The sequence below is a fragment of the Tursiops truncatus genome, chromosome 5 (assembly GCF_011762595.2).
Source record: "Tursiops truncatus isolate mTurTru1 chromosome 5, mTurTru1.mat.Y, whole genome shotgun sequence".
In the NCBI taxonomy this organism is placed as follows: Eukaryota; Metazoa; Chordata; class Mammalia; order Artiodactyla; family Delphinidae; genus Tursiops; species Tursiops truncatus.
Window position 1 is genome coordinate 29,631,488 of NC_047038.1, and position 27,961 is coordinate 29,659,448.

At 41.2% G+C, this 27,961-nt stretch overlaps 1 protein-coding gene across 10 annotated transcripts in view; it reads left to right on the top strand.

The window, feature by feature from the left end:
- The window catches only part of ELOVL6 (ELOVL fatty acid elongase 6), a 435,739-nt gene that overhangs the window by 280,703 nt on the left and 127,075 nt on the right, over window positions 1-27,961 (top strand). For 5 of the 10 annotated variants that reach the window (XM_073804980.1, XM_073804977.1, XM_073804981.1 and 2 more), the window contains 2 exons: window positions 20,978-21,088; window positions 21,759-21,879. In XM_073804980.1, coding sequence (XP_073661081.1) covers window positions 21,791-21,879 — 89 coding nt within the window. In that variant the 5' untranslated portion in view covers window positions 20,978-21,088; window positions 21,759-21,790. Of the gene's footprint in view, window positions 1-14,685; window positions 14,843-20,977; window positions 21,089-21,110; window positions 21,605-21,758; window positions 21,880-27,961 lie in introns of those variants that run through there. The other 5 variants (XM_073804979.1, XM_033856776.2, XM_073804982.1 and 2 more) reach the window with 4 other exon arrangements.

Here is a 27,961-nt window from a genome sequence, read left to right on the forward strand (position 1 = left end):
GAATTTAGTAAAATTGCAGGATACAAAGTTAATAACACAGAAATCTCTTGTGTTCTTATACACTAACAATGAAAGATCTGAAAGAGAAATTAAGAAAACAATCCCATTCACCATTGTAACAAAAAGAATAAAATACCTAGGAATAAACCTACCTAAGGAGGCAAAAGACCTGTATGCAGAAAACTATAAGACACTGATGAAAGAAATCAAAGACAATACAAACAGATGGAGAGATATACTGTGTTCTTGGATTGAAAGAATCAATATTGTGAAGATGACTATACTCCCCAAAGCAATCTACAGGTTCAGTGCAATTCCTATCAAATTACCAATGGCATTTTTCACAGAACTAGAACAAGAAATTTTACAATTTATATGGAAACACAAAAGATCCCGAATAGCCAAAGCAATCTTGAGAAAGAAAAATGGAGCTGGAGGAATCAGGCTCCCAGCCTTCAGACTATAGTACAAAGCTACAATGATCAAGACAGTATGGTACTGGCACAGAAATATAGAACAGGATAGAAAGCCCAGGGATAAAACCCATGCACCTGTGGTCACCTAATATATGACAAAGGAGGCAGGAATATACAGTGGAGAAAAGACAGCCTCCTCAATAAGTGGTGCTGGGAAAACTGGACAGCTACATGTAAAAGGATATTTATTTTTAAGAAATAAATGTTTAAGTCAACAGTGTCCTCTTTCCTTGAGCATATTCTTCTTCGTCTTCTCATTGGGCTATACTTATGGAGTATATTTTGGAAGCCTAACATATAATCATATTGTGTGACTTTACTATGGGCATTTGTATTCTCTAGTTCTAATGTCTGTCAATCTAATCTACCTTACTGATATGGTATTTAAATATTTTATATCCTTATTTCTTTGTCCAATTGTTACATTTTTTAACTGAGGTTAACATCTATCATTATTAATGTATTTCTGTCTAGTTCTCCTTTCTTCCCCCTAATCTTGACTTAATGAATATTGTGGCTATTCTATTATATGCATGGATATTCACTACTTCTATATCTTCATGAAAATCTTTAGCATTATAAAGTACACTACTTAAAATCTCAGTTATATTTTGTCTTACATTAAGATCACAGTCCCTATTCTCTTTTTGTTCACATTTATCTGTTATAATTTTATGTATTCTTTTGTTTTTAACCTTTCTAAATTACTTTTTTGTAGGTATGTTCATTGTATACAGCATTCAGTTGGATTTGATTTTGTGATCCATTCTGTTATTAGGTGCTATAAAATTATTATTATGTCTTCTTAATGAATTGACCCTTTTATCATTATGAAATATCCCTCTTTATTTCTGATAATACTCATTGTCCTGAAGCCTAACACAACCAATAGTAATATAACCATTCCATCTTTTGTATGCTTACTGCATAAATGGTATACCTTTTGCTAGGCATTTATTGTCAACCTATCTGTAGCTTTATACTTACAGTGCATCTGCAGTACATGGCATATAGTCCAGTCTTGCTTTTTAATCCATTTGGAAAATCTCTGCTTTTTCATTGGAGTATTTTGATTAATAGCATTTAATATAATTACCAACATGGTTAAGTTTAAGTAGATCATTTTACTGTGTTCTGTTTTACCCTGCTGTTTTTTGTTTGGTTGTTTACCTTTCTGTTTCACATTTTCTGTTTTCTTTTGAATAGTTTGAATATTTTTTAGAATTCCATTTTAATCTATCTATGGACTTATAAGCTATATCTCTTTGCATTAATTTTTAATGGTTATAATAAGGATTACAATATACATCCTTAACCTTTTGTGGTAAATCTAGTGCTAATATTGTACCACTTGTTGACTTGATGTAAAATACAGAAACCTTATAACCATATAGATCCATATACTGCCCCATCTTCTGTATTCTATAGTCATCATATGTATTACATCTGCATACATTATAAACTCGACGTGGCAATGTTATAATTTTTGGTGTCAGCAGTATTATATATTTTAGGGAAGTGAGATGAAAAAAAGATTGTGTTTACTCAGATATTTATGATTTATTCATTTTCTCACAAAACGGGAGATCCAGAGGAAAGCAATCCCAGAATCGGTTCAGTGGCTTAAAAAAATCTTCAAAGAGTAGAGTCTTTTTATCTTCCTATTTTGCCATCCACATCAAATTGATTTAGACCCTTCCTGGATACACCATGGCTGGCACATTTCAGGTATCGTCCCTTGTAGATATACCAACATCCAGCTGAAGAAGGGTGTTTCTTCCAATACTTTCCAAGAAGCCCAGTAGGACCCATGTTCATGCCTTTGAATAAGAATCCTAAGAAATTATCTGTCATTGTATTTTCATCCTCTGTCATGGGAGGAAGTCTCTTTAGTAAAGAAGAAAGGAAGAACGGCTGTTGCATAGGAAATCAACAGTCCCTGCCATGCCCTCTTACATCTATTTATTGGTAGTGGCTGCTAAGAGTATTATATTTAAAAGAACTGAAGACTCAATTTAGAACAATTGCAGACTGATCAATGTATGATGTCTGCTTTGCATATGGGAAGGAAGAATGTTGGGAGTGCTTTTTATCCACTGGCCTAAAATGTGTCCCAAAATACTGGAACTATTGTCTTCAATACTTTATTGTCAAGCCCTCAGTGCTTTAGAATTCCACTGTCTGAATTTAAATTTTTGTTTGGTACACACCACTACTTAAGATGCCCCCTCTAGAACTTCTACTCTATACTTATAGTTAGCTTTCATATCCAACTTTAGGTCCAGCTAGATACAAATTTCATTTAATTATTAGTTCTGAGCCCAGTCTTACCTGAACTGAACAATTACTAGCATCTCAACATAAATCTACATACAGTTGCCCTACCCTCTAGCCTGCCTCATACTCCAGCATAATACCTAAAGAGTAAAGTTTAGCATAAACTAATTAATTTTTAATGCTAAAGTTCCAAAAATTTTAATGAAGATCATTTGTAGTAGAGGAATCTTCTAGAGACCCTCAAATTACTCAGCATATTTCAAAGCAAATGTTAAGACCATGTTTGAAACTCCTCTGCTATTTAGTAGGCTATAGAATATTTTTAACATTTAGTCAGCTTGTTTGCAGTATCCTAGAACAACCAGAAAACTGCAGCATTTTATCAGTTAATGCATATAATTAAAGCCAACAATTACTATTTCACACATCAGCTGATAGTGCTTTATTAATTTTTTAAAATTAATTAATTTATTTTTGGCTGCATTGGGTCTTTGTTGCTGTGCACAGGCTTTCTCCAGTTGTGGCGAGCGGAAGCTACTCTTCATTGTGATGTACAGGCTTCTCATTGCAGTGGCTTCTCTTGTTGCGGCACTCGAGCCCTAGGCGAGTGAGCTTCAGTAGTTGTGGCACTTGTGCTCAGTAGTTGTGGCGCACGTGCTTAGTTGCTCCATAGCATGTGGGATCTTCCCGGACCAAGGCTCGAACCCTTGTCCCTTGCATTGGCAGGTGGATTCTTAACCGCTGCGCCACCAGGGAAGTCCAGCTGATTGTGCTTTAAATCAAATTAATGAATAAGCCGTCTGAGCTTTGATAAACTTAACACTTGGATTGGCCTTAGCTCACACATAATACCACACATAATACATAATAACCATAATACATATTTTCTTCTTTATTATGTGTTTTCTTTTTTCTTGAGAATTCTTTTACTATATGTTTTGGAGAAAAAAACCAAAGATTTTATTCCTGGAAAATTAGAATTTGTATATCACATAATTACATCTCATATTTTAATTGAAGCTTTTTTTAAAAAAAAGAATATTAGGGGGCTTCCCTAGTAGCACAGTGGTTGAGAATCCACCTGCCAACGCAGGGGACAAGGGTTCGATCCCTGGCCTGGGAAGATCCCACATGCTGTGGAGCAACTAAGCCCCATGCGCTACAACTACTGAGCCTGTGCTCTAGAGCCTGCGAGCCACAACTACTGAGCTCACGTGCTGCAGTTACTAAAGGCTGCATGCCTAGAGCCAGTGCTCCGCAACAAGAGAAGCCACCACACCAAGAAGCCCGCACACTGCAATGAAAAGTAGCCCCTGCTCACCGCAACTAGAGAAATCCCGTGCACAGCAACAAAGACCCAACACAGCCAAAAATAAATAAATAAATAAATTTTATTGTAAAAAAAAGAATATTGGTGATGCACTGTGGGAGGGAATGAAGTCATGTTCCCTAAAAATTAGGGCTAAGGTTGCAGAATCCTGAAATCGATTGATCTCTGTTCACTTCCACATCCTTTGACAACTGTGTCAGTCAGTATTCGGTGAAACACACACTCAAACCACTGTAGTTATTTTAAGTAGAAAGGAATTAAATACAGGGAATTATTCTAAAATTTTTGGAATAGCTCATGCAGAGAGCTCTAGGCTGAGTCTTTAAGAATGAGTCCTAGAACAGGATGAAATGGATCTGCTGGAACAGCTACTATCTCCGGGCCACCACTGGAACCATTGAGTCAAGAGCACGCCACTGCAGCTGTGACCCAGGAATGGGGATACTGGAATCAAGTCACTGCTGCTACTGCTGCTGCTGCCTGTGCCACACATGCATGGACACACAGGACGCAGAAGAATAGACCCTGGGAAACTGCTGTAGAAATATCTGCTAGCTATAAGAGCCAAAAAGGGCAGGAAAATGGCTTCTAGCTAACTCTGTAATATATTGATTTATAAGAAATATTTGTTTTTTGCCCTCATTCCTGACACAGAGCTCCTAAAACCCTTGGAATTTCCTTAGTGATAAAAATGATAAAGATATCTTTATTAGTCATAACAAGCCCCTTTCAGCCACACCTGAGTTATATTAATGAAGTGACTTTTGGTTAGCTTCAGGATGAAGGCTGGTTGCCAGGGGAACCAACCACATGATTAGAGGAACTATCAGCCCATCCCCCGACCTCTGGAAAGCTCCGTGCCCTTCCCCCATACCTTGCCCTATAAAGCTCTTCCATCTGGCTGTTCCTGAGTTGAATCCTTTATGATAAACTAGTATCTAGTAAGTAAAATATTTTCCTCGGTTCTTTGAGTCACTCTAGCATATTATTAAACCTAAGGAGAGGGTTGTGGGAACGTCCAATTTGTGGCAGGTGGCTCAAAAGCACAGGTGATAACCTGGACTTGTGATTGGCATCTGAACTGGGAAAGTGGGGTGGGGGAGTCTTGTAGGACTGAGCCCTTAACCTGTGGGAGCTGTTGCTATCTCCAGGTAGACAGTGTCAAAACTGAATTAAATTGTGGGACACCCAGTTGGCGTCTACAGAGAATTGGAAAATTGCTCAGTGTGGAAAAACCTACACATCTGGTATCAGAAGTGAAGTATTGAGAATTAAGTGTACAGTAGGGAAAAGCAGGTTTTCTTCACAACCTTCCTCCTTCCAAATGTGTTACGACTGCATCTGATAGACAGAACCTAATTTGCATCCAGATTACAGATACAAAGGAGAGTGGTCAACATAGTTTTCAGTTTTCCAGTCTCGAGTTTACATAAAGGCACTCTAAAAGGAGAGTGGAATGGGCCTGAGAAGGCCATTCTTCAGTATCTATCACAGATAGATACTGTGATAGGACTGTGTCACAGCCCTAATATATTTGTGCATTCTAAAATTATACAGTGCCAGAAAAACATGATGGAAGTTGCCCTCTTTGGGAAATAAACTATTTTAAGGAAATCTATTGAAAGCAGAGGAAATGCAAGTAGTGTTACCTGGCAACTTTGAATATCAATGAAATGATTAAGCGTACAGTTTCCATTTATTCATGAGCTGTAGCCACACATTGACGAATTTCCAATCATGTGATATTCCAGGAAAGGAGAAAAAGAGTCTGACGTGTAGGGCTCATTTGATCTTGAAAGTATTTCAAAACCTGTGCTTCCCCCAAGTTTATTCATTCTCTCCAACCCCCGCCCCCGCCAAAAAAAAATCCAGGAAGAAAGCCACTCTGGCTTGTATCACATAAAATCTGAAAACTCTACAAATACTAAATAAAATGCTGCAATGGACTAAACAATGGCCACCCGAAGATATCAGGTCCTAATGCGTGGAACCTATCAATGTTACCTTATATGGCAAAAAAAAAAAAAGTCTTCACGGATTTGATTAAATTAAGGATATTGAGATGGAGAGATTATCCTTGTTTATCCAGGTGGGCCCTGAAGGCAATCACGTGTATCCTTATTAGAGGGAGGCAGAGGGAGATTTAACACAGATATATAGAGGAGAAGGTGATATGAAGATAGAGATTTGAAGATTTGGCCTCAAAGATTAGAGTGATGCTGCCACAAACCAAGGAATGCCAGCAGCCATCAAAAGTTGGAAGAACTAAGGAAGAGATCCTCCCCTATAGCCTCCAGAGGGAGCATGGCCCTGATGACACCTTGATTTTGGCCCAGTGATACTGATTTTGAACTCCTGGCCTCTAGGTCTGTGAGAAAATAGACTTCTGTTGTTTTAAGCCACTCAGTTGACAGTAATTTATCTCTGCGGCCATGAGACAAGTATTTCCCAAGGGCTGAAATATCAGAGCCTACTGATTCAGTTGCTTAAGGCAATTTTTCTCCAGGGACTTGTTGCCACAGAGCACCAGTGTGTACCAGTTGTAGAGATGTGAGTGTGAGTCAGAGAGAGAGCACACTGCTTAGATCACACGAGACAGACAGTGATGCAGCAGGGATTTAAACTTCAGTTGCTCTGATTCCAGAGGCTGTGCTTTCTCCACTCTACCACACTGCTCCCTGAAAAGTGGGACAGAAGTTCCCTTGTGTCAGCCACTGGAGTCACTCTCCGCTGCACTCCCAGTAGAAACCCTGGTTTCTTGCTCAATTTCTCCCTCTTCCTCATACCACACCCATTCAACAAGGAAGCCATTCCTATCTAAATTCAGTTACGGTTCTTGAATCCATCTCCTTCTCCCACCCGGTTGTCACTACATTAGTTCATGCCTTTAATATCTTTTCCCTCAGACCATGGTAATAATTTACCAACTCTTTCCACTTACGGTCAACGGTTCCCTGTTACCTAAGGTATAAAGTCCGAGAGTATAGCATGACACAAACAACTTTTCATTATCTGACCCCAAATTACTTCACCAGCTTTGTTTCTCCCCACGCCCAGGGTTCTAGTTACACGCTAAATTTTTAATTCTCCTCCCATACACCAGGTCTTCACAAATGCATGGTTTTGTACATGCTGTTCTTTCACTTGCCATCTCTCTTACATCCTCCAGAATTCAGTGCAAATGTCACCTGTTTCATAAAGCCTTTCTTGATTTTCCCAGGCAACCCTAAATTCTTCCTTTATAACATGTACTGCAGAGCATATACCAACTGGATCATGAATTCCTCAGGAGTAATGCATGAAATACTGTGGGCTTCACATTCTGGTTCAGAGTCTCCAAAGTGGGGCATGCAGTACCTGTTTGGTGTGCATAAAGTAAGTTTTAAAACTTTAAAAATCTAATTTATGTTTATATTTTTCCTCTTGTTTTAAATTTTGATATTTTTAATATTTTATAAAATGAACATAATATGTACCAGTCGTACCTGTATATAATTTTTAAAAAAGAAATATATATGAGAGGAATGCCCACTAATTTTTTTTTAACTGACAGAAATGTACAATAAAACATTTGGCAACCACTGGTCTTGCCTATTTGAGGAGATTTAATATCAAATCACCCAGATGCAGCAGGCGAAGCTCTTTATCTCCAAAAAACCAGTATCTAGAACAGTGCTCCACACTTGGCAGATACTCTGTGAATGTAAAATGACTGAATAAGTAAATGAGGAATACATTTTTAGCATGCATGTTGTCATGGAAGAAATAAAACATAATCTTTTGATGCAAAAGGGCTTGAATTGGAATCCCAAGTTTCATACTTTTCAAGTTTGTGTCCTTGGGTAAGTCATTTATCTCTTTGAACATCAACTTCGTCATCGATAAAATGAAGATAGGACAACGAGCTGGTTGTGAGAATTAAAAGAAATTATAAATGTAAGCTGCTTATCCTATTGCCACATTAAGCACTCAGTAAATTGACGCTGTGTTTACAGTTGTGTATGGCAGTAAGTCCAAACCAGAAGCCCCTTGTACCTTGTAGATCCACCCTTACTTCTACTCAAATTATTTTGCCTTACAGTCACCCAAGGAAAGGACCTGTGTCCTTAGACATGGATGAGTTACATGGATGAAATATGGGTACTTTTAAAGCCAGAGAAGAATCTTGTAAGTTCAGGGTCATTCATGCCCTTCCTCATTCTGCCACACTGCCAGAGAGGTTTACTGGATATTGGCAGAATTATTTCAAAACACCTCAGAAGAGAAACAAAATGAAGTCACCTTTCTTTAGGGCTTAGACCTTTGTGCCTCTCTGGGCTCATCTGGGCTGAAGGGTGGCATTGCTCCTGAATGACTTACAGGTGGGAAGGGGATGAGCCTCTCCTTCAGTCATTGAGGGAAGGAAACGCTCCCTGAGCAGAGGGTCATCATCTTCTGTGACCTGTGAGAGCACAGGTAGGTCCAACAGAACTTCACAATATCAGAGAGAGAAGGCTTAGAGAGAAAAATTACATTAGGCTGGTAAGTCCTGAGTGAGATCAGAGCAACTGAGAGATTTGTTTAATAAAGTGTCAACCTATGAGGCTCTAACAGGATTGCCTCTTCCCAGGCCCTCCCCAGATTGAATAGGAGGTTGTATGGCAGGAGCCTCTGGCAGATTCGTAGGGGATTATGAGTCGTGGAGAGTGCAGCTCGGGTGCCCACTGAGTCCCAGTAGGGCAAGACAGGAAAGGCAGAGAATCATATGCTACAAAGGGAAGAAGTCAGGGTAAGCAAAGGATGGACAGCCTTTGTGGGCTCTCCTGAGTTAAAGAGGAAACAGTCACACTGAATGGCCTTGGGGCTCCAACCCACCCATCAGCTCTTAGTTGGTAGCTTCTCTTCTGGGAGATCCTTCCTGATCCCCCAATACAGAAGAGCTTGTGTTCTGAACCTTCACCATCTCCATGGAGGTACCATCTTGGGTCTGCTCCTCCCATTTGCCTTTCCCACAGTCGGCTCTTGGACACCATATTAGGGGTAGAAGAGGCTTGTCAGCCTAGTCATAACTTTGATTTAGCTAATGGCACCATTCAGGAGCGAAACAAGGGGATCACTTGATTCCTTGTTCTTCTTTCTTCCAAGGAGTCCCAAATCTCAAACATTTCACTTCAGATTTTTTTCTCAAGTCTGTGCTCTCTTCTCCACTTTGTCATGACCTTAATTAGCCTTCAATATTATTCTCTTCAACCATAAAAATCCTTTTCTAGTCCCCAGTCCAGTCTCTAATTTGCTCTCTCAGTGCTTTTTCAGAAATCCATATCTGATCCTGTGACCCACCCCCCAAGCTGCTTTGGTGACTCCCCTCCTCTGCAGACTGAAAATTAATTTCTGGCCAATGTTTAAAAATCTTAACATGTCATACACAATTCATATTAAAATTTTTGTTAGTTTTTTTTTTTTTTTTTTTTTTTTAAGAAATTAAAGATCTGGCCAACCCTGGCCTGCATTCAAACAAGGCCACAGGTGGCCAGAGCTGCGCAGCTGCTGCCTTCTTTAGATGGGACCTACTTTTCAAGTTCAGCACAATCCCCACCATGCCTTATTGTCTTTCCACATGGGCCAAGTATCGGTTACCATTTATCACCACTTTTGTGGTGTTGTTTTCTTTTAAATTAAGAGGAAAGTGAAATATTCTTATACCTGTGTTTCTGTTCAAGTAGGGAAAGCAAAGATAGACTTGAAATAGAAATGCATTCAGAAAATGAGAAAAAGTAGATCCTTTGAGGTGTGAAGACCATTTCAATTTATTTAATATGCATACAAGGTGTGTCCAGGTCAACATAACACCATTTTTAATAGCCTGCTTACTTCATTCATTTGTCAGCGAAAACTGTCTTCTAAAGGCATTTAGTTTTTGACACTGACCTAAAGGATGGAACCATAATCCCTTAACATGACAGACAAAGACATTCACCTTACCAGCTCTTGTTTTGTTTTGTCTCCACCTCATCACTGATACCCTTAATCCATTCTTTCCAGACAACTGCTGTGCTTGGAAATAATAATAACTACTACTGAGCCTTTTCTATCTACTAAAAATAGATGGGTGTAAAAATAGGCATGTTTCCCAAGGAGATATGTTTCCTAGTCACTAAAGTGTTTCAGGAGCAGGAAGATATATCTAGAAAATCTAATTTGAGGTTTAAGAAGAATGTTTAATGTACACTTAGAATTCTATGCCTGATACTCTTCTAAACTCTTTATACAACACCCCTAAAAGATAGGTTCTGTCCATCCTATATTACAGTTGAGAACACTGAATCTAGAAGAGTTTAGGAATCCTAGATAACATGGTTAGTGAGAGACTCAGGCAGGACCTAAATTCAGGTTTCTCTATCAATGATCTTGACCTCAGTTCTTCCCCAGAAGTGTTCCTTGGTCTACAATGCATTTCTCTACCATTACATACAGTAAGCTTTTACCAATTCTCAGTGACTCAGCTCAGATATCCTCTGCCACATAAAGTCATCTCTGAATCCCTCTCCAAAGCTTCCAGCTTCTTCAAATACAACATTCATTCCACAAATATTTATTGAGTTCCTATCTGAGATAATATGCGTAAAGAGCTTAGAGCAGTGCCTGGAACATAGTAAGTGAAGGAGCGATCTATTATAACCCCTACTACCCGTTTACACTGCATTGTAATTGTTTGCAATTATTTCACCTCTGATGGCACTCATAATCTGGAAGGAAAGAAAAATGATCAAAGAATGCTGGGCCCATTCATATGTAGGACAACAGAAAATTATTTCACAAACTATAAGAAAACCAAAACTCCTTTTAGCATAGTATCAGAGGATTTCATCTGTATGCGAACACCAAAGTCTGAATGAATAATGATATGCTTTGAATGGGGCAATGCCCTAGAAAAGAACCTCGAGTGACCATTGAAAACAACAACTCATTAGAATAGAGAAAGAAAAAAGCAATAAATAAAAACCCAATGAAGGACAAAATAAATAAGCTTTCTGGGGAGGGATCCACATGGAAGCATTATGTTCCAGAAAATGCCAAGGACAGAGTCACAAAGAGCCTAGTTTTGTACTTTTGTGAATTGAAGATTTTAAAAAATCTTATTGCATGAGAATGTTGTAGGAATTAAAGTAAATGAGATAATCTATGTGAAAAGCTTTATTCCCTGCTTGTCATTTGTTAGGGCTATCCAAAATATTAGTTCTCTCCTCCTCAACACTCCCCTTCTGAATGCTGGTATCCAGCCTGTCTATTTTTTTTTTCTTTTTGTAATAGCGTTATTGATACATAATTCACATACCTTATAACTCACTCATTTAAAGTATACAATTCAATGGTTTTTGGTATATTCACAGAGTTATATAAACCATCACTACAGTCAATAGAACATTTCCATCATCCCCCAAAAGAAACCCCATACCTTTTAGCTCTCACCCTGACACCTATGCTTCCCAGCACTAGGTAACCACCAGTCTAATCCTGTCTCTGTATATTAGCCTATTGTGGACATTTTATATAGATAGAATCATATAACATGAGATCTTTTGTGACTGGAGTCTAACACTCAGCATAATATTTCCAAGATTCATCCATGTTATAGCATGTATCACTACTTCATTCTTTTTTCTGAATGAATAATATTCCATTGAAGGAAATACCATATTTTGTTTATCTGTTCACCAGTTAATGGACATTTGTGTTGCTTCCACTTTGGAGCTATTATGAATAATGCTGCTATGAACATTCGTGTACAAGTTTCTCTTTGAACACTTTTTTTCACATCTCTTGGGTATATACTCAATAACAGTGGAATTGCTCTATCAAACCAGACTACTGTTTTAAAAATCCATCCTCCACAATGCTTTCTTGACTCTATAGTTGTTCAAAATTGCAAAACTTATATTACTCCGTAGCAGACAAATTCCTCAGAAGCTCCTCATTATATAAAGAATAAGGTACAAATTGCTTAAAATCAAAATGACCCACAGAATCCTTTAAGATTTGGCTTTTGCATTTCTTCGAAGAAGACATACAGATGACCAAGAGACACATGAAAAAATGCTCAATATTGCTAATTATTAGAGAAATGCAAATCAAAACTGCAATGAGATATCACCTCACACCAGTCAGAATGGCCATCATCAAGTCTACAAACAATAAATGCTGGAGAGGGTGTGGAAAAAAGGGAACCCTCCTACACCATTGGTGGGAATGTAAATTGGTACAGACACTATGGAGAACAGTAGGGAGGTTCCTGAAAAAACTAAACATAGAGCTACCATATGATCCAGCAATACCCACTACAGGGAATATATCCAGAGATATATTTCGAAAAGATACATGCACCCCAATGTTCATAGCAGCACTGATACAATAGCCAAGACATGGAAGCAACCTAAATGTCCATCAACAGATGAATGAATAAAGAAGATGAGGTACATATATACAATGGAGTATTACTCAGCCATAAAAAGGAATGAAGTAATGCCACTTGTAGCAACATGGATGGACCTAGAGATTGTCATACTGTGTGAAGTCAGACAGAGAACGACAAATATCATATGAGATCACTTATATGAGGAATCTAAAAAATGTTACAAATGAACCTATTTACAAAACAGAAACATATGTAGAAAACAAACTTATGGTTACCAGCGGGGAGGGTAGGGGAGGAATAAATTGGGAGATTGGGATTGACACATACACACTACTATATATAAAATAGCTAACTAATAAGGACCTACTGTGTAGCACAGCGAACTCTACTCAATACTCTGTAATGACCTGTATGGTAAAAGAATCTAAAACAGAGTGGATATATGTACATGTATAACTGATTCACTTTGCTGTGCACCTGCAACTAACACAACATTGTAAATCAACTCTACTCCAATAAAGATTAAAAAAAAAATAAAGGCACTAAACTAACAAAGATGAAAAAGAAAAACAAACAACAACAACGAAAGATTTGTCTTCTGGCCAGCTTTCTAGCTTATCTCCCGACATTCTGCCTCCTGTACCCAAGGTTTAAGGGAAACTGAAATTCTCCAAGCATGGGCAAAAACTTCAGCCAGACTTGGAATTGTGTGCCTGTTTCTGCCTCTCATCATTTTATCTAAACCTTAGGGTCCTTAACTATATTGTAAAACCTGCACTGCAGAGTTGTTAATAAGGTTAAAGGAGGTACAGTATATAAAGGGTCTGGTACATAGTCTATCTTCAGTAGTTGGTTTTCTATTATTATCATTATCATGGTCATCACCATCATCATCATCGTGTTTCCATGTCTTTGCAAGTGCTTTTCTTTCCAATTAGAAATTGGAATGCCTTCTTACCTTTTCTGCAAAATAAATTCCTTCAAGTCTCAGCCCAGATGTCACTATTCTACACCAGAGAGTTATTGCTTTTATTTTTCTGTATTTACCAAACATGTATGTGTTGCTCACTGTTCCTGGTCCCTTTCACAAATCCTCATTACCAGTCCTATGAAGTAGGTACTGTTATTCTTTTTTCTTTTTTTAGATGAGAACATTGCACAGACAGATAAATGATTTGCCCAGGTCACCCAGGTAGCAAGGGACAAACACAGAGTCTGTTAGCAGGCAGACCTTATGAGAGGTATCCTCCAACCAGTTTTTTTTTTCTTTAATAATGTTATATTGCTTTACAATAAAACTGTGGGGGGTTTGCTTTTCTTTTTTTAAAGAACGTAATGTTTGTGGAGCTCATGGATCTAAATACACCAAGTGGCCCTGGAGGTCATGAAAGTTGACAGGGTGGCAGTTGCTCTCCCAGATCATAGCTAAAGCTCAGTTTACTGTTCTCTTGGAGGAAACTTTGCTAAGTCACGAGCACCAGTGATTTCCAGTATGAGGCTTTCCCTGTTTCTAAATGAACAGGCTCTGAGAACAAATACCTTTGCACAAGCCACTCAACCTCTCCAGACCCCAGTATTTCCCCAGTTCTAGCATGGTAGTGGCTTGCCTTTCTTATCTTCTACACCTCTCTTGTGCTGCAGGGACGTGAGGAAAGGGCATAATGTGATTATCATGCCTGTTATTTTCCCAGGCGCTGTGCTAGTCACATTACATAGATTATCCATTAAGCCATTTAGTGTATTTAATCCTCATTTTCAGAGAAGGAAATATAGGTAAGAGAGAGAATTGTGCAGCCCCATGATTGACAGGGTCCACATGGAATTAAGGGGCTTCCCAAAGTGTAATAGGGACGAATCTTTGTATCCTATTACAAGTTAATCACGAAAGGGATGTTGCCTATAAACTTAAATTATACATAATGGCCCTGGGAACCCTGCCTCCTAGGTAATAAGGGTGAGATTATAAGATGGAGATGGGAATAAGATTTAAAATGTGTATTATATTAAGCTAAAAACTTGCTACAAGGGTGAGTCCCAGATTTGCCCCCAAGTTTTCTAACAGTGAAGATATAATTCACATTATTCTTTATAATAAATCAATTACCTAAGATGACACAATTATTAATACTGAGACGAGATAGAATACTCTTCATAGTTTCATTATAATCAAGATATTTGAGGCTTTTTTGTTTTTGTTTTTGTTCCTTTAGGTTATTTGCTCTGGAACAGGCTGAAAAGATAGTCTTTAGGAGTTTAATCAGTATTCACTGTTTTAGCCCAAGTTATAAGGTGGTAAAGACCCTCCTAAACCTTACATGAGAGAAAGGCTGAGCCACAGTCTCCTGTCCTGCCACGTGCCTCTGACAGGTGAGATTTGGATCGTGGTGGGAAAGGGACTCACTGAGACTCAGGCCTTTTTTGAGGCCTCCTTCATAGTTTGGACCAGTATTTATCAGAGGGATAGTAGGAGAGGGTCTGGGTATTTCTTTGTAATTCAAGGAAATATATTCATCATTATATATTTCCATGCATCTCCTCTTTTCTACTAACACAGATAATGAGTAAATGCAATTTCCTAACAGCAAGTTCATTAATACATACATACATACATATATATATAGAGAGAGAGAGAATCCTAATAATAATGTTAAAGTAGCCCTAGGCTTACCTTAGCCTGCAGATTGCCCAATTGTCCTCCAGGGGCACTTCGATCTTAATAGCAATAATGAGAAATTGCTTTCATTATCAAATGATTTTCTTTAGGTTTTCATTTATATCTCAAATACATCTTTGTACTACCAGATAATTCTGTGTGTTGAGCGTAAACAGGGGAAGTTTATCAGAATACATCTGAATAAAGAAAACTCAAGAGAGGTAGGAGACCATTACCTCCTTGATCCCCTTTCCCAGACATGCTCCAAGGGCCAAGAAAAACTCATTCCCTGGACCTTAATTGCCTTTTGCTATTCCCAAAGTAAAAAGTCTTGGCTCACAAACTCAGAGGGTTTCAGACAGAAACTGTCTGTGGTGTGGAAGGCACATGCTCACAGTGTTGTAAAAGCCCTAGAGTTCAACTGGACTTTTGAACCCCTATCATGTTCTCTTATTACATTTTCGTAAATCAAGTTTCTTCCTCTGAACTGCTGTGCTCATGGCTCATTTAATTGAACTTTTGTAGGTATCTATTTTGGAGTGTGAGTTTATTTTTACATAATTATTTGTACGTCTCTTATTTACATACAATTTTGATATCTTTTATATTTCCTTCAGTCCCTTACAAGATTAATAAGGTGTCTTGGTCACTATGATGAGATCTTTTAGGACAGGTCTACTTGGGATGGGGTTTGAGGTGGCTCAAACACACCCCAAACTTTGGGGGCAAAGGGAAGAAGGCACTTTGGGGGCAAGGGAAGAAGATGCTTTGGGGGCAAGGGAAGAAGATACTTTGGGGGCAAGAGAAGAAGATACTTTGGACTCTGATGGGGCACCATGATAGGGAGATTGAGAATGCCACCCTAGGCACCTACAGAGCATCTCTGGAGGGCAGTGGGTGGCAGAAGCAGGCGAGTGCCCAGCTCAGCCTGTTCCTCCCAGTGCTTAGGGGAGGCCTCTGCCCTGCCAGGGTCTTTAGGGAGACTCTGGGCCCCAACTTCGCGTTCCAACCAAAAACCTTGTGAGGAGGTGAAGAGCCACTTTGGTTCTGTCAGAAAAGTTAAATGTTCCTTGGCCTCTTTGGTTGGTAAATAAATTTGTGTCTTTGAGAAAAAAATTCTTCCTAAAATTTATAATTTTCAGAGAGGCCTAAAGGGAAAATGAAAAGAAAGAGAAAAAGAAGGTAAAAATGATCAGGAACTGAATATTGATTTTTCTCTCTGGCAGCTTGTGGATGTTTTGTTTTGTTTTTTGGGTTTTCTTCCAATGTTAAGAACACAAAAAAGCATTTCTCTCTTACAAGTCAGTATGGTTTCCAACTTTTGGAAACTTATCTCCAGTTAGGTTAGCAAAGCTTACGCAGGAAAAAAATCAGATGTGGTCCCTGTATTGCCAACCTCTGTAAGTGGGGCCAGAATAAAACTGCAACTTACGACTGTATTCGAGAGGTGTAGTCCCTTTCCACCTGTGCCCTTTGCCCAGAACTAATGCCAGCTTGGTGGCATCAAAGAAGGTACATGAAGAAATTATAACTTGGATTCCTGCATCTCTAAAGGGATCAACTGAATCAGAGTTCAAGGAAAAACAGGTTCACCTACTTTAGGTTTGTCTTCCAGTTTAGAAATATCTAGGTCTGTTGAAACAGAGCTATAGAACTCAGGGGTGATGTGTTTTTTTTGTAGTCATTTGTTACAGCAGCCCTATGAAACTAAGGCAGTCAGGAAATGATTGTCTCTGCCCTTAAGGTTTATAATCTCCTACAAGGTAGAGCATGGCTAAGGGCTTAAGAGCTGTGGTAACAAGCGCTTCAGGAGTTTAGGAGGTGAGAGAGCAAGAGATCTTACTTGTGAATAGGTAAAGCCTCAAGTAGGGAGTAGCCTGTGAATATCCAAAGGATGGACTGAATTTGCCAGGGAGAAATGGAGGGTTGGAGGGAGAAGGGTATTCCAAGCAGAGGGAATGATGGGACAAAAGGAGCCAAAACTTAAGATGTTCAGAGGATGTGAAATGGTTCAGCTTGGCTAAACTCACCTATGGAATAGAGATCTAGAAAATTAGGTTAGTGTTAGGGCCAGAAACAGTGAGTGTATTTTAACATATGCCTGTACCAGAGAAATTCTGAGCTGGTATCATCCACCCCAGTACTGTTATTTTATATATAGAAAAGGAAGTGAAAGGATCGACATACTTTCCCCAAGAACCAATAGCCAGGTCTGGAATAGAATCAGGACAAAACTCCAGATCTTTTGTTTAGCAGTCATGCATCTTTGCAATAAATTTCTGTCTTTCAAATGTTCCTTACTCTCTGAACTAATTTTGAAAATTTTACTACTAAATATCAATTAACTGTTACTTTTTGAGCCCCAGTTATTTATATTCAATGTTAACTACCTACCTGGTTATGTTCAGAGACACACACAATAAATCTTTTCATAAAAATTCCTAGTGGTGTTGCTGGACACCCTCCCAACATTCCCCTCCATCTTTCCTAACTTTCTATAGCCCCTCTGCAAGAAAAGAAGATCTAAGCAAATAGCCATGTCTTAGTGTATGTTTTGCAATGTAAAATAAATATAGAAAAATCACCATTTAAAATATTTTATTTCTAATAGAAAAATAACCCATTATCTCGCTACTCAACTAACTCCTGTTGACTTTCTTTTTTTTTAAGGCCATACAGCTTTTTAAAAAATATATATATTTATTTATTTATTTAATTAATTGGACTGCGCCAAGTCTTCGTTGCGGCACATGGATCTTAGTTGCTTGCGGCATGCAGAATCTTAGTTGCGGCGTGCATGCGGGATCTAGTTGCCTGACCAGGGATCAAACACGGGCCCCCTGCATTGGAAGCGCATAGTCCTACCCACTGGACCACCAGGGAAAGTCCTCTCTTGACTTTTTTTTTTAATGGAATACAATATAACATAAAATTCAAATACTGTGGAAAAATAAACGATAGGAGCTCTCTTTAGTTTGCTTCCAGGTCTTTCCCCAGATATGTACATCACCAACAAATTGTCTTTCCCCACCTCGCAAAAAAAACTGTACATTTGTAAATATTTTTCTTAATGTATCGTTATACAAAATATCCTGTGCCTTGTTTTTTAATTTTCCTTAAAAAAATTTCTGGAAGCTCTTTGGGTATTGCAACCTACAGAACCATTTTTTTTTTTTTTTTTTGCGGTACGCGGGCCTCTCACTGTTGTGGCCTCTCCCGTTGCGGAGCACAGGCTCCGGACGCGCAGGCTCAGTGGCCATGGCTCATGGGCCCAGCCGCTCCGTGGCATGTGGGATCTTCCCGGACCGGGGCACGAACCCGTGTCCCCTGCATCTGCAGGTGGACTCTCAACCACTGTGCCACCAGGGAAGCCCCAGAACCATTTCTTTTTAAAAGGCTTTATAATATTCCATTATAAGAGTTTGCCATCATTTAGTTAATATTAGCCATCATTTAGTTAGCCCCCTATTATTTCCAGTGTTTTCTTATTACAAACAGTGCTGAACAACATCTTATACGTATATCTAAACTGTCTTTGTGAGTGTATCCACAGAGTAAGTCCCTAGTAGTGGAATTACTAGGATTTATCCTGCTATTCCGTTTAATATTTTCCCCACCCGACTGCAGTTAGAATCAAATCCAATTATCTTGATTTACCAGTCAGTCAAGACCTGACCCCTGCGTGCCTCTCCAACCTGTCAGTCACTCCTTCCTTATGACCTAGAGATACACCAGCCTTTTGTCTTCAGTCCTGCAAACTCATTTCTTACTTTAGGGCATTTTTACTTGCTCTTGCTTCTTGTAACACTCTGCAAAAGGTAGCTGACTCTTTGTCACTGTGGTTTCAACTATTGATCAAAAACAAATAGACTGGTGGTTATTACTCCAGTAAAGGTGGGTTTATCCAGGATCAACAGAGAATTGCAATTCCTGGTGTGCAGCCATGACAAACCACATGCAAGTCATCAGAGAAAAAGGGAAGGAAAACACTCTGATAGAGGGGAAAAGGAAGTGGGGAGGGCAGTAGTAAACAAAGAGTCCATGGCTTTTCATTGATTGAGTAGTTGCCAGGAAAAAAAGAGAAGTCTTTCTTCTTCCTATTGGGCTCTGCTGTGGTCCTGGGGCAGGAGAGCTCCCCCTTCTGGTCTCCTGACTCTATTTAATTGAGATTTCTGTGTATTAATTTTTTACACACACATAGTCACCTTCTCAGTGAAGCCTTTGGGGCTTTACATGAGCACTCCCATGTCTTCAGATGATGCTATTTAATTTTAATCTTAGGACGTCACCTTATATGAAATTATTTTGCCTTCTGCTCTGGAAGGTGAGCTCCAAAAGAGCAGGAGTCCTGTCTCTCTTCTTCCCCTGACTCCCACGAGCTCAGAAGATCACAGGCTCATGCAATATCTAGTAAATAAGTGGTCAAAGGATAAGTGTATTTAAAAAGATTAAAAGGCTGCCAAATTGCTTTCCAGGTGAAGTCACTAGCTTTCACTACCACTGACAGTGCGTGTTCTGAACACCCTCGACAGCACGTAGTACTATCAAGAATCTACCATTTTTGGCAAGTGTCCACGTTAAAGGTCAAGAAATAGGGACTTACCTTCCATGTTAAAGTAATTTTTCTTCAGACACTGTTAAGAACAAATCAGATATTTGCTTTTAGCATAACCCCAACTCCATCTTCAGAAAATAAACAGGTAATAACAGACATTGTTTGAATAAGAAACATAGTAAATGAGAATTTCTCATACCAGTTTAAAATTGATATGATGCCTGAGTACTGAGAATAGTACTCAGTTTAAAAATGGAATCCTTTTAAGGCAAAAGTAGGACTTATCCTTGCAATATACAGCAAAACATTCGCTGGATTTTCTCACACCTGATTCCTTTCTCACTTCCCTCCCTCCTTTCACTTACTTAATCACTTAACTTTACAAATATTTATTGATTACTCACAGGTCCAGGTACTGTGCTAAAATCCTTATCTCTCATCAGGTCACACCCACCTTCCACCTAAAGCCTGCCAAGTCTTTTGGTCTAGGCTTTACCTTCAAATTCACTCAGACTTGCACTGCAGAAGTCTCTAGAATGACACCCTTAAATGGAGATATGAGGAAAGCCTGTACATGGAATGTTTGGGAGCATCAACTTATAAATTAATTTATATACATATACACACACACTATATATATATATAGTTGTACTGGATTTTTAAAACTCTTTAACTTTTTATTATACCTTCCTCATTTACAGAGATGTTTCTCGCAGTTCCCACTTTTCAGTGGCTCCAGGCACCTGACTTTAAATGAAAACACCCTCTCTTTGGACTGCCTTGGAGGTGGGGAGGTACAGAGAGAGAAAGAATTTTCTTCTTGGCCCTAATGTCCACCTGATTTTTAAAGCATAGGTTCCTTACTATTATTATGTTTTAAGCTTACAATTACATGCATAGATTATATTATCAGATGCCTCCATGTCTCATTTCATTTTTCCTAACTTGTGAGGAATGAGTGGAGGGATGGACAGAGTAAAAAATACTTTTCCCTCTGAGAAAAGAAAGATGGGTGTATATGGAAGCAGAGGTTAAAACACTGCTGTGAGACTGGGGGATCAGTGGAGGTCAACATTACATTTAGCCCTCTCCTCAAACGTGATTCTGTTCCATCTACCACCGTACAATAAATAAAGCGAATTTCTCACGCATACAAATAGTTTTTGCATTGGACCAGTTGGTCCAGTTCTCCCATCTGCTAACTTCCTGCCCCCGCTTTGTCTCAGCTCATTAACTTTACCCTTTCCCGTACCCAAACCCTCCATCTAACCTCCCTCCCTCTTCTGGCTACTAGTCACTCTCGACTTTCCGCCACCCTCGTCCTCAGCATCCCCAGCCAGCAGCTGATTGGCGAGCTCAGCGGGCCGGGCCCCAGGTTAAAGTAAGTCAAAGCCAGAGCTCAGAGGTGAGTGACCTGGAGGGTGCGGCGGGGGCCAAGAGGTAGGAAGTGCGTTCCTTTCACGTGGGATTTCAGCGCAAATTTGTCTGGAGTTCTTGCGAGAGAGCTGGCAGGTTTTACTATTTATCACCTACTCGCCAAGCTCGCCTTGGGGCTGCACTCGGTTCTCGGAAACTTCATTCAAAAGCCAGGCTAGGCGGCCCACGAGGTCGGGATTGGGGGGTTGTGAATGACCTCGAGGCCACTTCCTCCCTCTCCGAGCCCGTCCTCTACTCCCCTAGTCACCTTCACGGAAACAAAACTGCCCCCCAGGGCTAGAGAGGTCTCTCTCTCAGTCTCCCTCGCAAAGGGTTAATTTGTCAGATCGCACGAGGGGGAGGAGATTTCCCCGTAGACAAGTAAAAAGGGTGATGGACAAACGTGCGGGCACTAAGACCGCAAGGCATTCGTTTCCTCCTACTGTGGATGCGGACGCCCGGAGGAGGAGAGTCCCAGAGCGAGGAGCTGGGAGCAGAGGCACAGGCAATGCTCAACCCCGACCGTAGCTGAGAGAGGCTGGGGGAGACCGATTGCCGGAGACCGAGCGGCGAGGGGAAGACCTAGGGGGGTGGGTGGGGGAAGCAGACAGGCGAGCACTCGAAATCAAGCGCTTTACAGATTATTTTATTTTGTGTAGAGAACACGTAGCGACTCCGAAGATCAGCCCCAATGAACATGTCAGTGTTGACTTTACAAGAATATGAATTCGAAAAGCAGTTCAACGAGAATGAAGCCATCCAGTGGATGCAGGAAAACTGGTAGGTGATGCTTTCGCGTGATACTGTCCCCGGGAGCCCTGCGCGTCTTCCCGGTGTGCCTTAATGTCGGTACTCCCTTTCTGGGGCGTGAATCGAGCGAGGAACCGCGAGCAGCAGTGAGCGGATCGCTGAGTTCCCGGGTCTCCCGGGTGCAGGAGACATTGGGGCTGCATGAAGCGCGTGAGTCTGTGGGTGCCCCTGGGTGAACCGTGGCTACACATGCATCTTTAACATAGATTATATAACATAGACCATATGTGTGTACATAGAGTAGATGTCTGTGCTACAGGGAAGGCGGGAGAGATGCCACAGTCCCTACCTGTGCTACTCCTTGTTTTCCTCTAGATTTGGGTTTTCTTGCTTGGCCTCCCGCAAGCAGAGTGTGAAAGGCAGTGGAGGGAGGACCCAGTTGCCTGCTCCCTTTAACCCTCTCCGGCCCGCCGTCCTCAGCTCTCTGGTCCTCGCCCTCTCCCCATCCTTCCTGCCCTTCCTTTCTCCTTGCAGCTCTGCTACTTCACTGTCTTCCTCTTTGCTGCTCCCCGGCCGGATTCCTCCTTTCCTGGACCCCTTTCCCCACGCGGATCCCTTTCCGGTTTCATAAAGAGACGGAGGCGGGGAGTGGGGGAGGAGGGGACAATGAAAACAGTAATAAAAATGAATGAACCCGAGCGAGTGGAGCCACGCCATTATTAAGTTTGTTTTACGGAAACGCCTTTTGGACACACTCAATTCTAATTCAGTGGGAAACTGCTGACTGGAGTTGAGACACGGATTAAAAACCTCCGGGTCCGCAGAGTCCTTCGGGGCTCTTCCCCAGACAAACTTCTAACCCGGTAAAGCATCTTTCTTGTTCACTGTGTCCCTCCGCCAGTCCTTTTGAAAATCCCTGTGTGGGAAGCGATCCTGTGTCACCTTGCAATATTTAACAGGGTGAGGGTGTGTGTGCTCATCTCGCTTCTTCCCTGTAGATCGAGCTGCTGTGGCAGACATTCTCTTACTCCTCTTAACCCCAGGTCTGGCGATCAGTAAAGAGCAAGCCCAACGCACCCCCAAGCTGGGCAGCGGCTGGCAGCCTCCCAGGTGCTGAATGAGAGGGTCCGGCCAAGGGGGCTCCCTCCTGGGATCTGGGGGATCCCGCCCGCCGCGTGCGCGAGCGCTTGCCCCGGCGCCCTCACGACCTGCCTTCCCTCCCCCATCTCATCAATGGGAAACCAGAGACGCCGGCGCGCCGGTGGGCCGGGGCGGGGGAGCGGTGCAATAGGGGGTGCCGTGCACCGGAACCGGGTGGTGGGGGTTCAACGTCTTTTTCTCCGGCCCCCGGGAGTCGCGACTAGCCTCGGAGGGTTCGGCCGCCGCTCCCGCCTCCTCCCTCCCGGCCAGCCCGCCCGGGACCGGCGGGCCATTTGCGGCCGCAGCCTGGCCGGGCCCGCCCCCTGCGCCGTGCGTGCCGACTGGGCCCGGCCTGTTGGGGCGGGCGCGACCGGCCCGGCGCGCGGCCCTGCGCGCTCACGCTCGCTGCGGCGTGGCTGGGGGCTTCCGAGGGCGCGGGGGCCGGAGGGCCGCTGCGGGCCGCTGCCGGAAGCCAGGAGGGGACCGCGATCCGCTCGGGAAGCCGGGAAGTGCGGCAGCACACGGGGCGCGGGGCCGGGGCGCCCCCTGGGCCGCCGAGGCCGAAAGCGCCGAGGGTGGGTCCGGAAGACGGCTGTGCACCGGGAGGCTCGATCCAGTAGGAGTTTAGGCATTTAAGGCCTCGGCGCTCCGGGAGGCCAGGCCCCCTCGGGCGCCACCAAGGGAACCTTCTCCAGCGGCACTTCCTCCTCCCGCGAAGGGGGTGGCGCTGAAGGCAGGGCGGGGGCGGTGGCCCGGGGTGGCGGGCGGCACGGCGGGCCAGCCGAAGGCTCTAGTCTTCTCTGCAGCTGTCTGTCGCGTTCGCTTGCCACACGGCTCAGCCCATCTTCCTCCCCCGTTGGCCCTGCGCGCTCTGTGGTTTCTAACGTCCGCCCTGTCTCCAGCTTGCTGCACCCTTGTTGAACCTGCGTCTCTGGAGCCGGCCTCCCCTCGCGCCGGCAGCTCGTTTTCACTGTGGGCCAGTGCCCCTCCGCGGTGGATACTGTCTCTTATTCACTTGTTGCCTTTTCTCTGAGGCCACTGTCTGTGGCTCCTCCACCTCCAGGTACCATTTCCCGCCTCTTTTCTCCGCTCGCTCAACAAGTACACACTCAACCAGACAGGGCCTAGCTCTCTGGGGACTGAAAATGGCAAAAGTGAGCCAATTAATCTTCGCTTGTTGGGCTCTTGCCACACTTTCCTCCTAGCTCTTTATCTGTACCTTTAATCTGGCAATGTCTTTCCTGGCTTTTCTTCATATGCCTAAATATTTGCATGTGTGTCTGTGCCTCCTATTAGACCATCATCTCTTCAGGGCATTGGTTCTTGTCTCATTCCAATCTTGATTTTGCGGAGCACCTCGAAGAGTGCATTGTACCTGGCAGATGCTGGCGAAAAGGGTTGTCTAGTGGGTTAAAATGATGATGGGTGTCCATTTTATTGCCAGCACTACCTGTTAATACTCGAAGCGTAACATACTTGGCCTCCCCTTGCGTTTTGAATACTATGTCATAGTCACACACTAGGGTTTCCCCTTCCTGACTTCTCTCTTTGACCTTAATTGTCTTGCTTCTTTTATCCCAGGGTGTATGTATTTCTCCCAATATCCTTGGGTCCCAGTTTTATAAGCCTCCCCCCAAAACCTCAACAGCCAAAAAGTTTTGAACCAGGTATATAAGAAAATGAAGATTTCCTTTTCATTTCCCTTGTTAACAGGAGAAGGCACTCCATAACCAAGGCTTACGCCCTCTTGGGGGCAGGGGAAGTTTAGGAAACACAAGGTCTTACCTTTCCCAGACTCATTAACTAAAAATGGCTTGAATAGCTTCTGGAGGAAGAACACAATGTTGTGAAGTTTCTACTCTATTTTTTGACAAGGCACTTTCAGTGGTCCTTAAAAATCCCTTAGACATAGCCTCAATTTAGAGGCTACGTCAAAACTCAATTTAGAGAATTATAACTTATCTCTCAGAAATAAGTTACACTTACTGTCTTTTGAAGAATTGTGAGGAAGGCCAGGAGTGCTGTTTTGTCAGTATGCTGTCTGAACTACCTTTTGAATATTGTTTGAAGGCCTTTATTAAACTTATCTTATAATCCATATTCATTACCTTATTACATATTAGTGTAATGGGACCCATTTTTGGAGTGGTGTTTTTATAAACTAAAGGGTTCAACTGAGGGAAGTTTATCAAGTTAATTGCTGCTTAAACAATGATTAACCCTGTATGCATTGTTCTAGACACAGGATAAATACTATAGACTGTTTTACTCTTCTAGCAGGTGGTTTCACATGTAATAGATTAGAAAAGCTATGGAAATGCAAAGTAATAAATATTATACCTTGGAGAATCATCCTGAGCCACATCTTGAAATTATATGTCAAGTTAAAAATATCCTGGGTAATATTATCTGGTAAATGAAAGTGTTTTGCATGAGGTGGAGGAAAGTGCCTGCTTTTAGCTCAACAGCATTTTTGACTTCTGATTTTACACAGAAAAGCCCTTGTGATTTTATGGCATTGAAAATAGAGGCATTTTGTTCTTTTATGAGATGTCTGGCCTTTACCTGTTACTTTCACGAATAGCTGACTTAACTTATAAGGGCTGCCATCAAGAGAGCAAAACCGCCTAGTGATTGGTAAGGTGACATAAAATTCATTGAGTGAGAAGGGCAGCTGGGCTCTGCCTTCTCTTTCAGCAGCCTGTCAGGCCTGTGCTAGCAGCCCTGGATGCTAGTTGCTCCAGTTGTAATTGTCTGGCCAATGATGATTATCTTCTGATGTCGGCTGACACGGTGTCCACCAATAGGAAAGCAGGAGGCCTGTGCTGACTGCTGTAACATTATGTATGTGAGGTGACGTCATCACAGGGCTTGTCTAGAACCTCACGAAACCCTCCCCCGCTCCCCTCTGGCATCCTCCACATCCAGCTTTGTATATTTTTCTGACTTTCTCCCCTCCCTCCACCCGTGGTAATGGTTATAAGGGTTTTATTGTTTTTATATTTTGAGTTCTGTATTTGGGGTCTATAAGATAGTGTAGGAATTTTTAGAAGTAAATACTGTCTGGCTAAGGAAACTTTATCCACAAATTGGATTTTACTAAGGAAAAATAATAAAAGAAACACTATCAGTAAAAGGAATTGTACATCTTTATGTTCTTTCTTATATGTGAGGTTTGGAAAGTAATGTACAATTTCAGTATGAAAAAACTATAGAAGTATTATAAGCCTGTGTTAGATTTTTCTCAAAATATAGCATCGTAATGTCTATCAAACTTTAGAATGCAGACTGTTGTTCTTCCTGTAGTGACAGTTGCTTTGCATTGATCTTTAAAATCCTCCTTGTGACCTGTTGTATGCTTTTGTAAGAAAAGTGGCTGGAAAACAGTACAATCTGTGGTCATGAGTCAGAAAAGGCCACGGTGTCTCATTTAATCAATGACACTACAGCAAATACAAATTTGATCAGCTGTCTAGGAAACTACTGTGTCCACATTGTACACAGTGTGTTGCTTGCCACTTATTTTGGAAAATCACAGTTCATATTAGCCTTAAGACTGAAAATCCTAAGTGTGAGGCACTTAACATTTCATTCAATAAACTTTAGAAAGCACTGAGATGTTGCCTAATATGTACTAGGTTAAGAATGAGAACACTGAGAAAAAGTATACAGAGGAAAATTGGAATCTGTTATGATCCTAGAAAATAATGGAATGTTGTGAAGGAACTTTAATCTGAACTTTTATGTAGCTTTAAAAAAAGGATGTATATCCATGCAGTCTTTGAATTTTTTTAGGATTTCCAGGGATAATGCAAAATTATTTTATGATTATCCATCTCTATATTTGCATTAGTAATAAATATTATGCGTATGGTGGTAAAATGTTTACATAGGCCTTCTGTTAAATTGGAAGTTAAATTTTGTGGTCTAAAGAAGGCTCCTTGGTGCTTTTAATGTTAGATGATAATACTAAAAGTGTCAGGTTCACATTGGAATTTAACTCCAAAGTCAGTCCCCTCCGGATCTAAGAGTTGTTCTGCGTATTTCCTTCTAGGGAGAATCTATCTAGTCAGCGGGAAAGTTTTGAGAGGGATGGAGACTTAAAAATACTTAGGAGAGCATAAAATAACCGTCTAGCCTGTCTTAAGCCAACAAAATAAAATGAAGGAGTACAGCAAATCAAGAATTCATCTTTGGTTCAATGATTGGATATTTCAGGTCCAATATTTCCTGAGATGAGTTATCCAAAAATTGTTGCCATGATTCGCTTAATTTTTCGTGTCTGGATACAGGTGAGCTGAGCTGGCTTTATTAACAGGAATCAGACAACAGCCCACACAATTTGCCTTTGCTCTGTACCTTTATTCTTAGCTTCAAATCTGTCTGCTCCACTTACTTTCCATTTATCTTTGTTAGAAGAGCACAGGCATTTATCTGGGAAAGTTTACCTTAGAAAAGTTACCTATACCACAGATATTATTCCTGTTGATAACCTAAGGAAATCTGAATGAAACTGTAACATGGCTTTATTGAAAGCTTTATTGAAAATAAAGCTTTATTGAAAATATAACAAGGCTTTATTGAAAGCTCATAACTTCATTCCTTTATTTGTATTCTGATTGTGTGTGTATACAGGCAGGTACAGATGCGTGAAGTTGGCATGGTTACTCAGAATTTTTAAACAACAGCATCCTTAATTATATTTGACTTAGAATAATTTTATTTTAGAGGTAGATTAATCCTTTTTTTAAAAAAGTTTGCCCTAGAGTCTAGAATGGATTTGTAATTTTAAGTTCATTGAGCAAAAATCATCCCAAAGCACAGATCCTGTTAAGTCATCTAAGTTCAAGCTTATAATTTTATCATGATTCATTTCTGTACTGAGAACTCATGATTTTTAGTTTCAAGGTTATTTTTCTTAGTATATTGGAACGACAGGTATTTTTAGGAACCCTTTTGTTTAGTCATTCAC